Below are 19,347 nucleotides of genomic sequence, written 5' to 3'. Positions count from 1 at the left end.
AAAACTTTTACATTTTAGTTTGGTTTCCTGTGTTTATATCATTTTCTGGAAATGGGAAGCCCGTTTTTGTAACCTTGAAAAACCAAACTTTGTGTAACGATCTACCAACATCGTTCGTTACTCAGGGCACTAGCCGCCATCTTAGAAATAAAATCATCGATAATTGAAATACTGCAAATATAAAGACGGTAACTTGTATTTGATAAAAGAAAATACGATAATTTGATAACAGATATAACTGATACACTTTTATTTCAACAATTTCTGAAGAAAGTTGTTCCAGTTCTATATCTATAGAAAATATTGAACAAAAAAGACAACAAATAACTAAAACGAAGTCTTAGGCTTGTACCTTGCATTTAATATTGTTTTTGTTTAAATCCGAAGCACACTTTTATAGAAAACTTTCTCTTATAGTGTTTTAAATAATCATCTATCGTCACAACAGTGGCAAAGTTAGGTAAACAATAATTTGTATACACGATAGAAAAAAATATTTTACTCTGACGTAGGACTAAACATCGGTTTTTACTCATACATTTATTAATTTTGATGTTCACAGGTGAAAATTGATTTTTTCAAGAATAAACACGTTGTTGCATGGATGACCTTGAACGGCAGACATACAGATAAGATGAACTGGTTTAGTAAAGCAAAGCTAGCGGACAGTAGTTTTAATGACTTTGAATCATGCAATACATTTAACTTCTTTTCCATTACTGGGTAAAAGAGGGACGAAAGATACCAGAGGGACAGTTAAACTCATAGATCGAAAACAAACTGATAACGCCATGGCCAAAAATAAAAAGACAAACAGACACCCGTCGTGTTGTGGTAACTTATGCACTAATAGTTTATTTTTTAATGACTAAAACTTATTTTGTATATAGTATAAAAACAGGAGTAAATTGAAAATAAAGTAAATTACACATAATACAATTATGAATAATAAATGACTGTTGAAGATAACAAAACAAGTAGTTGAACCGACGTGTGGTCTCAGATTAGTTTAAAGGAGAACGGAGCAAAAAGATTATAATTAAAGTATTAATGAGAATTAAAGGTATATTGTTAACATGATCAAAAGCGAAAAATGAGCGGGTTACATTACACATGCAATCGACAAACAACTTTTTTGTCAAGACAGTAGTTATATTCTCATTTCGAAGTTTAAAAATGAGGTATATTTCTGAGTGGTACAATTTCTAAATGGACAAAGAAATGTTTGGAAAATTTACACAGGAACGTTGCTTTGGGTTTTATATTTGAAACGATAATTCTTCCTTGCTCTGCATTTATTTCTTAAACTTCAAACTCGAAATACCCATCATTAACTGTATATCATGTTTTTGGAAAGTTTTTTTTATGTAAAAATCATACTATATATTATACCATATCATATATCTTATTGTACATCATATCAACTTTGATTGTCTGAAAATTAATATCATATGAGGCATACATTCATTCCTAATGTGGTACTGCTAATATCTAGTTATTTCTTCAGAAATTCACGGCGCAAGTTTTATGTAAATAAAAGTTATTACGGATGTCCAATAGATGATGGATGGTTCGTTGGTATTGACCGAACCCCTTATTGTACATGGGAAAAGCAAGGAGCAAATCCACTTTTTCTGTACACCAAAACTTCACACCTAGAAACTGGACAAATGGTAAGCTTGAATTCAAATTTCAAACCACATTAGTTTGTTGAGCATATATTCTATAAAAAAAACCCAACCTTACCAACTATTATGCAAATTACTTCTAAATTACCTACTTGTAGGAACATCCAAAACAATTTACAGTTTGGAGATCAAAGTATCTGCCCATTTTTTTAAGTTTATCATTCAACAGTCAGTATTCATGGTATTGATCATTGGTAATACTGATTATGCTGAATTACTTTTTCATGGCTTGTTTATATTTAAAGTTTGCGTAAAATATTGTCTAACACTACATACTAATGCACAATAGTTTGCGATATATTATCTGTATTTAGCTCTTATGTCCTTTTTCAAAACAAATTATCACCATTCCTGAACGTCAGATCAAAAGTCACGTTAAAGTTACTTGAAACAACTCTTCAAGGGGTATGTTTTAAGGCTAAACTTCTATTCATATCCTTTTCTAACTGTTTTCAATTGGCATTCCAAATTTCCCGTCATTCATCTCGGTCAATCATTATTGCAGGATCTACATTTTGTATTACTTATTTTATTTTTTCTCGTCTTGAAAACTGGAAAATGCATGACGTATTTGCCACTTGAGATAAAACAAATAACAATCGATCAATCGATCACAAATTGCTTGACCGACAAGATATGTACATGTCTCAACCCACTATCGACATGTTTGAGTAGTCTTAATCTTAAAATACAAGAAACATAAGATCCTCTTGAATTTTACCGACCGTGTTCTCTTCCCGATTGTGCCAATGTTGACTTGAGTGGATGCACATAGTAGAAGAGAGGTGAAAGATACCAAAGAGACATTCAAATTCATAGGTCGAAATAAAACTGACAAAGCCATGACAAAAATAGAAAAAAGACATACAAAACTATACACATCACAACATAGTAAACCAAAGACTGAGCAACACGAACCCCTTCAAAACCGTGGATAATCTAAGGGGTTCTAGAAGGGTGAGGAGATCCTGCTTCACATGTGACACCCGTCGTGTTGTTCATATAAAAACAAACCCGGTGATAAGTCTAATTAGGTAGGTCAATAGGTAATTATTGGTCTTTCCTACCGATTTATAAAATTTAAACAACAGTTAACTATTGTATTTAATAACGAGTATTTTTTTGACTGCCTAGATTTATTTGTTTTGTCTAAAATTCAACCAAAGCTAATCTAATATATAAAAAATAATAAGCCGACCATACGGTTTGGTGTTTCCTATTGTTGAAGGCCATACAGTTGCCTATACTTGCTTGCATCCACTTCATTAGAACTTTGATGGATAGTCTCATTGTTAATCATACCACATCTCTTTATTTTTATGTTCTTCATTCTACAAGATACTCTAAGTACATAAGGATACGTGCAATAAATTTTATATTACTTGGTCACCTAAATGCACCACGAAACCTCTTTTTTATTTATTCTAAATTTCATTTTTAAGGAGTAATTCATGAAAAAACGTTGATGACGTTACGGTCACAAGACAAAATTACGTCTATGAGTTGATAGACAAACAACTTTCAGCCAATCAGAAGACGTGTTTCATCCAAAATTGATTTTTTTTATATTTACTATAAGTTTTGAAATAAAGCACCCGATAAGGTCTGCTGGGTATCATGACTTACTCTAGAAATTGACTCGTCAGCGTTAAATGAACCTAATCATGATTTGACTGTACATATTTTAATTAGTGTGTTATCTTGCCGACTTGTTCCTCTATTCTTATGACGCTGACGTCATACAAGAACTTCTAAGGAAGAAAGAAAAGAAGTTAGCAGTATCCTTAAACTTTACTTTCCGCTATATAGATGATGTTCTCTAACTAAATAATTCAAAATTTGGTGACCATGTTGAACGCATCTATCTCATCGAACTTGAGATAAAAGAGGGACGAAAGATACCAGAGGGACAGTCAAACTCACAGATCGAAAACATAAAGGATACAACATATACAGTTAAGTCTGCCTCATAACTTGACTTACATCTGGAAATTGACATTGAGAGTCGGTTGAAAACAAAACTTTACGACAAAAAAGATGATTTCAGCTTCCCTATTGTAAACTTTCCATTTCTATGTAGCAACATTCCAGCAGCGCCTGCATAAGGAGTATATATCCCCCAATTGATACGTTACTCCCGGGCTTGTATTTCCTATCACGATTTCCTTGATAGAGGGTTGCTTCTCATAAGGAAGCTAATAAACCAAGAATTCCAAATGGTGAAATTAAAATCATCTCTTCGCTAATTTTACTGACGCCATCACGAGTTGGTTGATCGTTATGGAATATCCGTTTCACAGATGATAGCGGATATGTTCCTACTATCGTAACTACAATCCCGTCCCCTTTTCACGAATGTGACCTACAGAATTAGACATGTTACGGGGTTTGTGCTAACATGAGTAACATGACGGGTGCCACATGTGGAACAGGATCTGCTTACCCTTCCGGAGCACATGAGATCACCCCCAGCTTTTGGTGGGGTTCTTGTTGCTTAGTCTTTAGTTTTCTATGTTGTGTTTTGTATACTATTGTTTGTCTGTTTTTCTTTTTTTCTTTTTAAGCCATGACGTTGTCAGTTTATTTTCTATTTATGAGTTTAAATGTCCCTCTGGTATCTTTTGTATTAGCTGTTGTATGCATAGTCCCGTTCTTTTTTACGCTTTTACTACTCCAAAAGTGCTATATATAACAGGACGTTTACAGATCATGACAAACAAAACTAATGCCCCTAGTGGAACTTTTAATTGGTGACCTTCATGAAGTTAATTCCCTGTGTATGTTTTTAGATTTGTGTTGCTAAATCATTAGTGTTTTATGCAGTGTTTTGTTAAATCCGCCTTGTCTGTTTATTTTGTTTGATTTGGATCATGGTGTTGTCTATCCGTCTTCGTTGACTTATGATTACAACATTTGGTATCCTTCTTCGGTGTTTAATGTTGCTATATATACATATACATGACATATGATGTATCTAATCGATGTGCGTATTTTGTTTAAAAGTTTTAAGTATTTCTTTAGGAAACTATAGTCAAAATAAATTCTGTAATAGTTTTACACCGAGGGATAGGTGTGTCTGGATAAGAAACCCCGTCGGCCGGAGGCCGGAAGGGTTTCATATCCAGACACATCGTATCCCGAGCTGTATAACTAACTTACACCCCATTCTAAACCCTATATTTGTTAACATTGATTATTAAATAAAAAAAAAACAAAAAAAGATAGCATATTTATTGATAATATCAAACCATGATTTATAAGAATATTTTTTTTGTTACATGAAACCCCACTAGTAACCTCTCTTTGGTTATCTTCGTTCAAACTTTGACAAGTGAGTATATTTTACAAATGTCAAAGTTGTTTTGCATATTCCCGTTAAATCCATGTGCTAATATGGATCAGCAGGTCAAGGTTGACTGTTTCGTGTATTCTTATTACAAACATAAAAATACATCATGCTCCTGGTATACAGTTGTCAATATGGACGGGTATTTTGTGGCAAGCGTTGGATTTGGTAGAAGAGACTATAGATAAAGGCAATATTATAACCCAAAGTACTTACCTGTATCAGTCTAATAAAGGTAATCATAACTGTATTTTATATCTTACGATTTTATCATAAAACAAAAGCCCCCCTCCCTCATCTCGAGAATAAACAAACATTCATATTCGAACATACTAAGGAATAGGTGTGTCTGCATTAGAAACCCGACTACAAGACACGCTCAACATACAATATTTAAAATTGAGGAACTCCCTTTTTTGAGGGGCAATCATGCAGGGGCTGATCCAGCCTGGGGTTCCCAACTCAAGAGAAAAAAGGGGAGGGGTGGTCCAACCATTCAAATGCATTGATTTTTTAAATATAAGTCGGGTGCAACCCGCGGAACCCCCAACCCCGGATCGGCCACTGGGTAACCGAGGGAGGGGGGTCCGGGACGAAAGATACCAGAGGGACAGTCAAACTCACAGATCGAAAACATAAAGGATACAACATATACAGTTAAGTCTGCCTCATAACTTGACTTACATCTGGAAATTGACATTGAGAGTCGGTTGAAAACAAAACTTTACGACAAAAAAGATGATTTCAGCTTCCCTATTGTAAACTTTCCATTTCTATGTAGCAACATTCCAGCAGCGCCTGCATAAGGAGTATCTATCCCCCAATTGATACGTTACTCCCGGGCTTGTATTTCCTATCACGATTTCCTTGATAGAGGGTTGCTTCTCATAAGGAAGCTAATAAACCAAGAATTCCAAATGGTGAAATTAAAATCATCTCTTCGTTAATTTTACTGACGCCATCACGAGTTGGTTGATCGTTATGGAATATCCGTTTCACAGATGATAGCGGATATGTTCCTACTATCGTAACTACAATCCCGTCCCCTTTTCACGAATGTGACCTACAGAATTAGACATGTTACGGGGTTTGTGCTAACATGAGTAACATGACGGGTGCCACATGTGGAACAGGATCTGCTTACCCTTCCGGAGCACATGAGATCACCCCCAGCTTTTGATGGGGTTCTTGTTGCTTAGTCTTTAGTTTTCTATGTTGTGTTTTGTGTACTATTGTTTGTCTGTTTTTCTTTTTTTCTTTTTAAGCCATGACGTTGTCAGTTTATTTTCTATTTATGAGTTTAAATGTCCCTCTGGTATCTCTTGTATTAGCTGTTGTAGCCATAGTCCCGTTCTTTTTTACGCTTTTACTACTCCAAAAGTGCTATATATAACAGGACGTTTACAGATCATGACAAACAAAACTAATGCCCCTAGTGGAACTTTTAATTGGTGACCTTCGTGAAGTTTATTCCCTGTGTATGTTTTTAGATTTGTGTTGCTAAATCATTAGTGTTTTATGCAGTGTTTTGTTAAATCCGCCTTGTCTGTTTATTTTGTTTGATTTGGATCATGGTGTTGTCTATCCGTCTTCGTTGACTTATGATTACAACATTTGGTATCCTTCTTCGGTGTTTAATGTTGCTATATATACATATACATGACATATGATGTATCTAATCGATGTGCGTATTTTGTTTAAAAGTTTTAAGTATTTCTTTAGGAAACTATAGTAAAAATAAATTCTGTAATAGTTTTACACCGAGGGATAGGTGTGTCTGGATAAGAAACCCCGTCGGCCGGAGGCCGGAAGGGTTTCTTATCCAGACACATCGTATCCCGAGTTGTATAACTAACTTACAACCCATTCTAAACCCTATATTTGTTAACATTGATTATTAAATAAAAAAAAAAAACAAAAAAAGATAGCATATTTATTGATAATATCAAACCATGATTTATAAGTATATTTTTTTTGTTACATGAAACCCCACTAGTAACCTCTCTTTGGTTATCTTCGTTCAAACTTTGACAAGTGAGTATATTTTACAAATGTCAAAGTTGTTTTGCATATTCCCGTTAAATCCATGTGCCAATATGGATCAGCAGGTCAAGGTTGACTGTTTCGTGTATTCTTATTACAAACATAAAAATACATCATGCTCCTGGTATACAGTTGTCAATATGGACGGGTATTTTGTGGCAAGCGTTGGATTTGGTAGAAGAGACTAAAGATAAAGGCAATATTATAACCCAAAGTACTTACCTGTATCAGTCTAATAAAGGTAATCATAACTGTATTTTATATCTTACGATTTTATCATAAAACAAAAGCCCCCCTCCCTCATCTCGAGAATAAACAAACATTCATATTCGAACATACTAAGGAATAGGTATGTCTGCATTAGAAACCCGACTACAAGACACGCTCAACATACAATATTTAAAATTGAGGAACTCCCTTTTCTGAGGGGCAATCATGCAGGGGCTGATCCAGCCTGGGGTTCCCAACTCAAGAGAAAAAAGGGGGGGGGGTCCAACCATTCAAATGCATTGATTTTTTAAATATAAGTCGGGTCCAACCCGCGGAACCCCCAACCCCGGATCGGCCACTGGGTAACCGAGGGAGGGGGGTCCGGGACGAAAGATACCAGAGGGACAGTCAAACTCACAGATCGAAAACATAAAGGATACAACATTTACAGTTAAGTCTGCCTCATAACTTGACTTACATCTGGAAATTTACATTGAGAGTCGGTTGAAAACAAAACTTTACGACAAAAAAGATGATTTCAGCTTCCCTATTGTAAACTTTCTATTTCTATGTAGCAACATTCCAGCAGCGCCTGCATAAGGAGTATATATCCCCCAATTGATACGTTACTCCCGGGCTTGTATTTCCTATCACGATTTCCTTGATAGAGAGTTGCTTCTCATAAGGAAGCTAATAAACCAATAATTCCAAATGGTGAAATTAAAATCATCTCTTCGTTAATTTTACTGACGCCATCACGAGTTGGTTGATCGTTATGGAATATCCGTTTCACAGATGATAGCGGATATGTTCCTACTATCGTAACTACAATCCCGTCCCCTTTTCACGAATGTGACCTACAGAATTAGACATGTTACGGGGTTTGTGCTAACATGAGTAACATGACGGGTGCCACATGTGGAACAGGATCTGCTTACCCTTCCGGAGCACATGAGATCACCCCCAGCTTTTGGTTGGGTTCTTGTTGCTTAGTCTTTAGTTTTCTATGTTGTGTTTTGTGTACTATTGTTTGTCTGTTTTTCTGTTTTTCTTTTTAAGCCATGACGTTGTCAGTTTATTTTCTATTTATGAGTTTAAATGTCCCTCTGGTATCTTTTGTATTAGCTGTTGTAGCCATAGTCCCGTTCTTTTTTACGCTTTTACTACTCCAAAAGTGCTATATATAACAGGACGTTTACAGATCATGACAAACAAAACTAATGCCCCTAGTGGAACTTTTAATTGGTGACCTTCATGAAGTTTATTCCCTGTGTATGTTTTTAGATTTGTGTTGCTAAATCATTAGTGTTTTATGCATTGTTTTGTTAAATCCGCCTTGTCTGTTTATTTTGTTTGATTTGGATCATGGTGTTGTCTATCCGTCTTCGTTGACTTATGATTACAACATTTGGTATCCTTCTTCGGCTGTTTAATGTTGCTATATATACTTATACATGACATATGATGTATCTAATCGATGTGCGTATTTTGTTTAAAAGTTTTAAGTATTTCTTTAGGAAACTATAGTAAAAATAAATTCTGTAATAGTTTTACACCAAGGGATAGGTGTGTCTGGATAAGAAACCCCGTCGGCCGGAGGCCGGAAGGGTTTCTTATCCAGACACACCGTATCCCGAGTTGTATAACTAACTTACACCCCATTCTAAACCCTATATTTGTTAACATTGATTATTAAATAAAAAAAAAAAAAAAAAAAAAGATAGCATATTTATTGATAATATCAAATCATGATTTATAAGAATATTTTTTTGTTACATGAAACCCCACTAGTAACCTCTCTTTGGTTATCTTCGTTCAAACTTTGACAAGTGAGTATATTTTACAAATGTCAAAGTTGTTTTGCATATTCCCGTTAAATCCATGTGCTAATATGGATCAGTAGGTCAAGGTTGACTGTTTCGTGTATTCTTATTACAAACATAAAAATACATCATGCTCCTGGTATACAGTTGTCAATATGGACGGGTATTTTGTGGCAAGCGTTGGATTTGGTAGAAGAGACTAAAGATAAAGGCAATATTATAACCCAAAGTACTTATCTGTATCAGTCTAATAAAGGTAATCATAACTGTATTTTATATCTTACGATTTTATTATAAAACAAAAGCCCCATTCCTTCATCTCGAGAATAAACAAACATTCATATTCGAACATACTAAGGAATAGGTGTGTCTGCATTTGAAACCCGACTACAAGACACGCTCAACATACAATATTTAAAATTGAGGAACTCCCTTTTCTGAGGGGCAATCATGCAGGGGCTGATCCAGCCTGGGGTTCCCAACTCAAGAGAAAAAAAGGGGGGGTGGGGTCCAACCATTCAAATGCTTTGATTTTTTAAATATAAGTCGGGTCCAACCAGCGGAACCCCCAACCCCGGATCGGCCACTGGGTAACCGAGGGAGGGGGGTCCGGGAGTTTTTTTTTAAAGATCAATGCTTTAGAATAGAGATATATGACTGGGATAAAACAAATTACCTTCAAGCAAAAAATTATTTAAAGAATTATTTTTGTATTCCATATAGATGCTTATTGGAATTTCCTAAAATGTGTAATATCATGAAACAATTTGTAGTGAACACTATTAGTAATTTCTTATGTTCATAATCAATTTCTATTGTTACGAATAACAATGGACTTTGTTTGCGGGATGTAGAAGCAGGGGTTTCCAGAAACCCCGCTCGTCACACCCTGTGGTCAAAATCCATTGTTATTCGTAACAATAGATCTATTCAATTTACACTTGTTTCAGAAATAGAAACTATGAAGTATAACAATAGAACTGGGGTGTAACATGTGTTTGGTTTGGGTTTTCACGATGATGCAGATATGTACTTCTACGTAGAAAAATCGTTCAAACTAATTCCGAGGTTTTATGCAAATTTAATCCTGGTTCCAAACATCTCATACATAGGCGTCATTTTCAGAGAAATACATTATGTTCTTTTATTTTAGATAGAGCTGTTCCAGCAGACACCATGATTGTATCTGTCATTTGTATAGTATAAGCTGTAAAAGAGACAGAGGATAAGAATCAAGATAATCTATTGATATAATATGTAGCAATAGTTTAATTGTAACTTGATCTTAATACAGACACATGATATTCAGTATAATAGTATAAATGTCTTCTGATACATATTTGCGAACCCTGTGTGAGTGTTTTGTTTTGTGTCCGTTAGCATGTTGTTTGTATATCTGTAAGTGGGCCTTGACTGATGCTGTTACTGGCAACTGTATACTGCCATTATATTGAACTACGAAATGATATGCAAGTGTAACACTACTAGGTAGAGTCTCTTAGAAATGATTTACTAGTCTAGCATCCGTGTATTATATTGATATAAGACTTTATTAGAATGGCTTAATCCTTTAAAAGAATCCTGTTTGAAACTCAATTCTGTATCAAAGTCACGTCTAGGTGATCCTTATCAAAACTTAAACAATGTATGTATTGAATGGAGATATTTATTTCTCAATTTCTATTTTCTTTATATATGCTTTGAATTCTGAGATGGTACAGTTGACTGCCATTCGTATGAATTGTAAAGTAAAAGTAACGTTATTTTGCCTGCAGAAATTCTACACATCTGATATTCAATAGGTATTAAAGCATTATTCAACCAAATGTGACCTTATCATGAGCACCATAACGGGTGTCACATATGGAGTAGGAGAAGTCTTCTATGTAGTATTTTGTGAAATTGTTTGTCTTCCGTCCCCCATCTCCCCTCCCCCTTTCCCCCATAGCGTTGTCTGTTATATTCGACTGATGACCTTTGACTGGGCCCTCTGGATCTTCCATCTCTCTTTATATTATAATACATATTATTATATAATGATATAACCGGTTATTCTATATATTAAATATCATTTCAGAAGATACTGTTTGTCTGTCGTCTATATTTTTTTTATTATCCCTGTTTATCTTCTTTTCCCTTTTGAGAGGAACGCAATGGTTTTACTCTCTTGTCCAACTTCGGAGTGACATAAATTAACTATAGGTTTCATAACAAGTGTACTATTCAAATTAAATAACGATAGTTGATATCTATCGATATCACATTCTCACGATAGCCAATTTTATTCTCATAGTGTTTAATAAAAAAAAACGTATCCTGTTCTGGCGTGAAGCTTTAGCATAAGACATTTTTAATCTTTTCGTACGCTTCAAAATGTATTAAGATTCGACAAAAAGAATGTGTGCAGGTGAAAAGTGTGAGTGTTTTGTATATTATTGAAAAAATTCCATATTTCCTTTGCCAGGGACGAAATTTACATATTCGTCACCTCCAAGTGTCATCATTGACCGATGATAGCCAATGGAAATGTCGTGATATCGTCTAAAGAAGCTGGATAAGCCAATCAAATAAACGCATTTTTCGTATCATTTTTTCATATTACACTATGTGCATTGTAATACGAGAAATATCTCTTCATGCAAGAAATAGAAATTAAGCCATTACCATAAGATACTGGCAATTACCAAGGGAAATTTAACCAAAAGGGAATCAACCACAAAATATCTTTAGACGAGACCATGTTATCTCGACAAAAATAAAAAATTTCGCAAATTTTGTATAAAGTGGTCTATCGGTGAGAAAATGTTAAAATCATGTAATGTAATCAGTCACCGCAAAACTTCCTCATGTTACTATAATATTTCCATGTAGTACTGATTGAAATGACATGCAAATTAACAAGTATTTCATTTATATAAAATATAATAAGAAATAAAAGAGATAAAATTGATAATATCCATTTGACAATGTTTGATATCTTTCGCCTGTCGTCTCGAAAAAAACAAATTTTGCTATTTATACATTAAACCAGGTTTAATCCACCATTTTCTACATACAAAAATGTCTGTACCAAGTCAGGAACATGACAGTTGTTATCCATTCGTTTGATGTGATTGAGCTTTTGATTTTGCCATTTGATTACGGACTTTCCGTTTTGAATTTTCCTCGGAGTTCGGTATTTTTGTTATTTTAATTTTTTCAGAAGATAAAATTAATGTCATTTTCCTTGGGTTAAAAACTGCAGTATATTGAGAACTCTTGATTATCTATTTAATCAAAGAAATGGTAGATCCAGGTTGATTAATCAATTACATAGAATGTAAACAAATTCTAACTCGACGTGGACATACACTGTGATGAATAACAATAAAGGCACCAGTCTGCTGTCAAAAAGTCGCAATCAGTACCCATAGTAATACCTACAACATAGTGGTATTGTTATTGTTGAAATGACATACATAATGTCAAAGTTAACATCTCCAGCTTTAACCCTCTTATCACAATTGCAGTAAGTTTATCTAATCTTTGTGCGTTATCGTTACAAAAGAAGGCCATCTATGAGTTGCAGCATATACATTTGCAAACATTTTTTTCGAAAGACCTATTATTCAAATAAGAAAAGTATAAGATTGTGTGGAAGTATATTTTATATAATCGTAACGTCACAACTGCCAACGGATTTGAGACCAATCTAAAGCACGTAATATTCTTATGAAATATTGTTACACAACTGTCCCCGATTAGGAGGAAGGTTGAGAGTTCGATACATTTTTTTTTATCAGCCTCTCACAAGACAAGAGCCTTTATTTCATCGGTTATTGAAAAAGAGGGGTGGAATATAAATACCAGAGGGACATTCAAACTCATAAATCGAAAATAAACTGACAACGCCATGGCTAAAAGATTGAAAGACAAACAGACAAACAATATTACACAAAACACAACATAGAAAACTAAGACTAAGCAACACGAACTCCACCAAAAACTGGTAGTGATTGCAGGTGCTCCGGAAGGGTAAGCAGATCCTGCTCCACATGTTGCACCCGTCGTGTTGCTCATGTAAGTACAAACCCGGTAAATAGTCTAATTCGGTAGGTCACATTCGTGAAAAGGGGACGGGATTGTAGTTACGATAGTTGGAACATATCCGCTATCATCTGTGAAACGGATACTCCATAACGGTCAACCAACTCGTGATGGCGTCCGTAAAATTTACGAAAGGATGATTTCAACTTCATCATTTGGAACTCTTGGTTTAATAGCTTCCTTGTGAGCAGCAACCCTCTATCAAGGAAATCATGATAGGAAATACAAGCCCGAGAATATCGTATCAATTGGGAGATATATACTCCGTATGCAGGCGCTGCTGGAATGTTGCTACATAGAAATGGAAAATTCACAATTGGGAAGCTGAAATCATCTCTTTTGTCGTAAAGTTTTGTTTTTAACCGACCCTCATTGTCAATTTATAGATGTAAGTCAAGATATGAGGTAGACTTAATTGTATCTGTTGTATCCTTTTTCTCTAGTTCGATGGGATAGATGCGTTCAACATAGTCACCAAATTTTGAATTATTTATGTGATAACAATTGCCATATTCCTGACTTGGTACAGGACATTTACAAAACAATGGTGGGTTGAACCTGGTTTTATGGCTAGCCAAACCTCCCGCTTTTATAACAATGTTAAAAATACCGCTCAAATGACAATTACGTGACAGGAATAAAGTACAAATAAATGCAAGAACATTCAGGACAGAGAAATACATAAATAAATAATATAATAGTCCATTTCAACATGTAAACCAAAGAATAACAACGAACACCTAAAATTTATTTACGACAGAACACAAATACAGCACAATAGAATAATGAACTATGCGTCACATGAATGTATCAACGCCACAAAAAGTGACGTCACAGGTAAATTTCTTAAAATACAATATGAAATGGGGATTAAGTTTGTGATGGTGTTATTTGATGTTTTTTCTAACCATTACAAGAATATTAATATAAAATTGTATTAGTTATGGTGTAATTATTTCTATTAAAAAAAAACTCTAAATTAATAAAGAGTTAGTTTCATTCGATAAATGACATACATGATTAAAATAAGATATTTCTGTAATATGCATGTGAAAACAGACCAATGCTCGAAAATATCAATAGGGCACAATGATCTTGTCAGTTCAAGGAATAGGACATATGATTTATCCACTGAACACTTACAAATGCTTAAATGACATCAGAAATTAGCGTATAGTTAAAGTGTTTTTTTTTTTCGGGTAACGGAAATGATATTAAACAAACGTATCTATAAACGGTGAATAGAGATTTTTTTAATATTTAAATTTTCAGTATTTAACAAATTATTTGACTGTGTCAAAAATATGATAATTCTTATTCTCTATCGGATTATTCTAAATAGTCTAAAATGTTGGCATAGGTAGAATGATCGAAATGAACTGGTTCGCCTAGAGATATATGTAAGGTGACAAGCACGTACGAATTTCTGAAACAAATAACGAATGCATTTTTCCAAATAAGACATCGATCATTTACGTTCAAAATATAAAAATCTGTAATACAACAAATTAAACTACACATTACATATACTAAACATACCATTTCAAAAATAAGCTTAAAAGAGAACAGGATGGCTCACAATTATAAGGTAAATATTACTGCATTGATTTCGTTGTCGACTGATCACATTCTTACAAAGACTTTGATTTCAAATGACAAGGTGTATTTCTTATGAAGTACTTATTTTAATTGTCAATTCTTTAATTTTTATTAAGAAAAATGACCATAAATTGTTTTAATGAATGTTAATTACATGTTAATACCCCTACCGAATAAAATGAAAGATTTAAAATCAAACTTATAATAAGTCGAAATTCCTTAACCGTTTTAAGTAATTCATGTATATGCATATATAGATTTTCATTGAATATCAAAGTTGTCTGCCTGTGGTGTTTATTTTGCACTATATATAGTAATTGGCTTTCAACTAGCTTTCTGTAACTGCGAGTTCTCTTTTTATCCGTGCTTTGTTTCTATTGTTTTTATGATATATGCTTTTGTGTGTGCTTCGTACCGAGCTATTGAATTAAATCATTTGCAACTGATTTTTAAAATTAGGTCTTATGTTGTACTGTAACGCGACTGTCCAAATTTATACACTTATAACCAGTGAAAGTCTGAAATGGGCAGTATCTGTGCTCGACTCTACTGATTTTAAATCTACCATTCTGGGACTGTCTGATTTTTAGTTGATATTACTCGACTGTAGTCTAAAACACGCTGAACAGTCGGAACTAAAATCTTGACTTTTACTATACCAGTTGTTAAGAAAGAGAGAAAGAAAATAGGTACCAATGTTGAATGTAAGAAAAATATAGAGAGATTTGTTTTCCGCCAAATTTTAAATTGCTTACATTTCAATACCAAGGAAACAGACCTTTCATTTTTTCTTCTTTGTCGGCAGTATTATTTAGTACTATCATTTTATAATAGTCTTTTAAAAAGCTTGTTATTTTTGAAACAGAGTAGCGAACATCCTTAGTAGATACAAAAACAAAAAGGAACAAAAAAAAATCCGAACCAAAACGGATGTTAAGCTTTAAGAGCACGAATTAACCAATCGCTGACTTTTTCAAACATTGATGGGGAAATCACAAATCTGGACAGATGATGCTTATTGGTCAAGAAGTAGAATTCCAAAAGATGTTTGTTTTTTCCCTATTTTTCATTTTTTTAATTGATAAATGGACATAATTCATAATCATATTGTATGTTTAATCTAAAAGCATATTGACATTTAGAACATTGAACAGCAACTTAAAGACCTACTTCCGATCAATAAAATTCGAGTATAATACATAAACAAAAAATATTTGGTGAAATGGAATGGTCTTGGATATATATATATATTAGGCGCTTATGGTGCAGGCAATTCCAGAGGTGTGATTCGGACGCAAGATGTATTTACAGTGTAATTTTTATTTTATTTATACTTGTATGGATATTTTTTAAACTGATTTTTTGTTTAGGTCTTATGCTGTACTGTAACACGACTGCCCCAATGTTTACCCTTATAACCATCGAAAGTCTGAAATAGACAGTATCTGAACTCGACTGTACTGATTTTAAATCGACCATTGTAGTCTAAACCACGCTTAACAGTCGGAACTAAAATCTTGACCTTTATTAGAGTTGTTATTAATTGGAAACAATTTGAACCATAATCGGCTTACGGGGCATATGATACAGTTACAGGGGAGAAAATGACGTTGCTAACTTAAACTATTATTTTTTGCGACGTCAACTATGACACATTGGGAAAAATTGCATTGTTCAATCAACAGCTTGAAAACGAGTACATGGACCCCTCTTTTTAAAATTGAAATTTTGCTACATTATGTATGACGATTATTTGTACCAATTTTCACAAACAAATCACCGATGGATTGTTTTCAAATTGGATAAATATACAGTAAGAAATGCCGTTTGTTTTTTCTAAAATCATCAAAATTTAATTAAATTAATTATATCAAAAGAATTGTTTCATACATTCGAAGCATATTTATGCAAAGAAGATATTACAAATATTTTAACAAAAATTAGCTTGTGTTTTCCTTTTAAAACAAATATGTTGGGTATGTCTGTCCAAAGGATAGATATGTCCAGAAAACCGAAATTTGGAGGAAATGTCTAAAATTTCGACCTCATTTACCTCTAAAAATAGCACATGAAGGTAAATTTTTATTGCATATTTGAATTTTGTAGGTGAAAAATAGCATGTACGCAAATCTTTGTCAAAATTTCACTGTGGGATCAAAACGTTATTGTAAGTCTGAACTATACTCCACTTAAATCTTAACCATACTCGACCAAGTCTGAAGCATTATCTATTATTAATTTGTTTCAGATTGATGTAATGGGTAATGACAAACCTTTGTAAACATTTATGTCTATCTATGAAGTGTTTTTCTCATTTTTCATATAAAAAATATGTGAGATTTATTTCGATTTTTCAAATTCATATCCATTCATACTACTAATATCAGTTTTGTCAGATTCATTTATCTTATGGAACCACATGTTATCAGAAACTAACTGCGTAATACTAATGATCCAAATTGAAGGTGGATCAGAACACACAAGGGAGTGAACTCTTTAAAAATCAGTTGAATGTTTAAATCACATACTATTAGGTAAGATAAATCAAGCTTCTCACGATTGAAATTAGTGTTTGTCAAACTGCTCTATATCTAATGAAATTATTCCTGTAAATTGTGTGATTCAAATTTCTTGAAATCTTTATATTTTTGTCAACAGGTCAAAGTTGATGTTTTGTCCAAATTTTAAATATATGTCGTAGTGTTATGTACCCCCTTTAAGCTAAACTAAATTAAATCAAGAACTTTTTCAATTAGATTTTTAGTCATTTAAATGTTTGATATATGCTGAAAATGTTTTTTTGTCATCTTTAAAGCCTTAAAAGTCAAATCGTCAATGCAAATGTATACATTACATTAACTTCTTTGTTTTCGCTTGTAAATAATTTAGACACCCCTTAATTTTATTTATTTTATCTCTAATTTGTGCCTAAAGATATAAACATTTTATTAAAATAGTCAGTCACAGCAAAGGTGTTACACATATATACATATCTATATATAAAAAAATAGCAACTCATGTTTATTGAAGATAATAAACCATATAGACATATATTCCAATAGAGTTGAATAATGATACAAGCTGGATTAATTAACAAGTGGTCAACCAGGTGACCATGTAATTTACTATTACATGTGAACATCCCGATTATTGACGTTCCATGTTTGGACTGATATGTTCCTTTTGCTCCTCCTAACGGTGTGTATTTTCACAACTTGTTCTCTGTACCTGTATCTGTAGTTGCATTTTAGATTCCAATGAACACAATTCATGTATAACTGGTAAACTATAATGTAAGGAAGTACGTTACCACAAATTAAAGAAACCCTGAACCATATTCTTTCATAGATAACAATATTTCGTTAGCAAGTTTGGCTGTATCTGTAGAGTTCTAATAAAAAAAAACGGGAAACTACATCCTATTTTTTAAAAGTGATGTTGTTTATAAAGCCCATACATTTAGACACTATCCATATTAACTAATGCGGCGTAAAACAACCAACAATCAATCAATCAATCATATTAACTTTTTGATCCGTTGAATGAATTTATTTTTTAATGATTTTTAATTTATTGATTGATTGGTTGATGTTTAACGTCACTTTCAGCACCATTGTGCTATTTCGTGATGGTCAGTTTTAATTGGTGGAGTAAGCCGGCATGCCCGGAGAGAACCATTGATCTTTGGTGGGAAAACTGACAATCCTTGACAATTTACATTTGAGTCAAACGCACCTGCCACGTACGAGATTTGAACTCACACCCCCCAGTTTTGACAGGCTAGTGATACAGTAGTCTGACTACTTAGACCACTCAGCCACCGAGACCCCTTGACTATTAATTTACCACAGTATTATAATCTTATAATATTGATTTTATCGGTACTGATATTGATGTTGTTTTTTGAAAAAAATAACCAAATTAGCTAGATGTGTACTGGTTGAAACTTTAGTCTTGAAGAACATGATTCATCTGTTAGTTGTTATTGGCTTTCTACTATCTTTAAGTAACTGAGAATACTCTAATTTCGGTGCCTAATGTCAATTGTTTTTATGTTAGTTATTTTTGTTCCCCGTACCAATCTACCGATTTAATCCAATTGTAACAGTTGTTTTTTTACTATTATTCTAACATTATGGTGTTACACCACTGTCCCATGTTTGGAGAGGGTAAGGCGCACACAAACATGTTTAACCTCGCCACATTCTGTATGTGCCTGTCCTAAGTCAGGAACCTGTGGTAAAGTAGTTGTCGTTGGTTTGTATCTGTCATATTTGTTTTGTTTTTTTTGGGGGGGGGGGGGGGGGGGGGATTGTTTTATTATAAATTAGGCCGTTAGTTTTCTCGTTTGAAATTTTCAACTCTTACATGTCGGGTTCGTTTATTGTCGACTATACTGTAAGGTTTTTTTCATTGTTTAATTCCTTACCATGATCTATAATTGCTTACATCCACTTCATTTGAACTCTGGCGGAGAGTTGTATCATTGGTTATCATACCAAATCTGCTCATTGTTACATTGATGTTTCATATTTGTACTCTCACAAAACAT

At 33.6% G+C, this 19,347-nt stretch overlaps 1 protein-coding gene across 1 annotated transcript in view; it reads left to right on the top strand.

The window, feature by feature from the left end:
* Window positions 1-226: 226 nt before the first annotated feature.
* LOC127713971 (uncharacterized) overlaps window positions 227-19,347 on the top strand; it is a 44,702-nt gene continuing 25,581 nt past the window's right edge. The window contains exon 1 of the mRNA XM_052219921.1: window positions 227-1,673. Within this exon, the coding sequence (XP_052075881.1) occupies window positions 1,452-1,673 (222 nt within the window). The 5' untranslated portion in view covers window positions 227-1,451. The remainder of the gene's footprint in view (window positions 1,674-19,347) is intronic.

This window comes from Mytilus californianus, unplaced genomic scaffold (genome assembly GCF_021869535.1).
Source record: "Mytilus californianus isolate M0D057914Y unplaced genomic scaffold, xbMytCali1.0.p SCAF_9, whole genome shotgun sequence".
In the NCBI taxonomy this organism is placed as follows: domain Eukaryota; kingdom Metazoa; phylum Mollusca; class Bivalvia; order Mytilida; family Mytilidae; genus Mytilus; species Mytilus californianus.
Note: the sequence above shows the minus strand (reverse complement) of the source record. Positions and strands in the feature narration are given on the sequence as shown.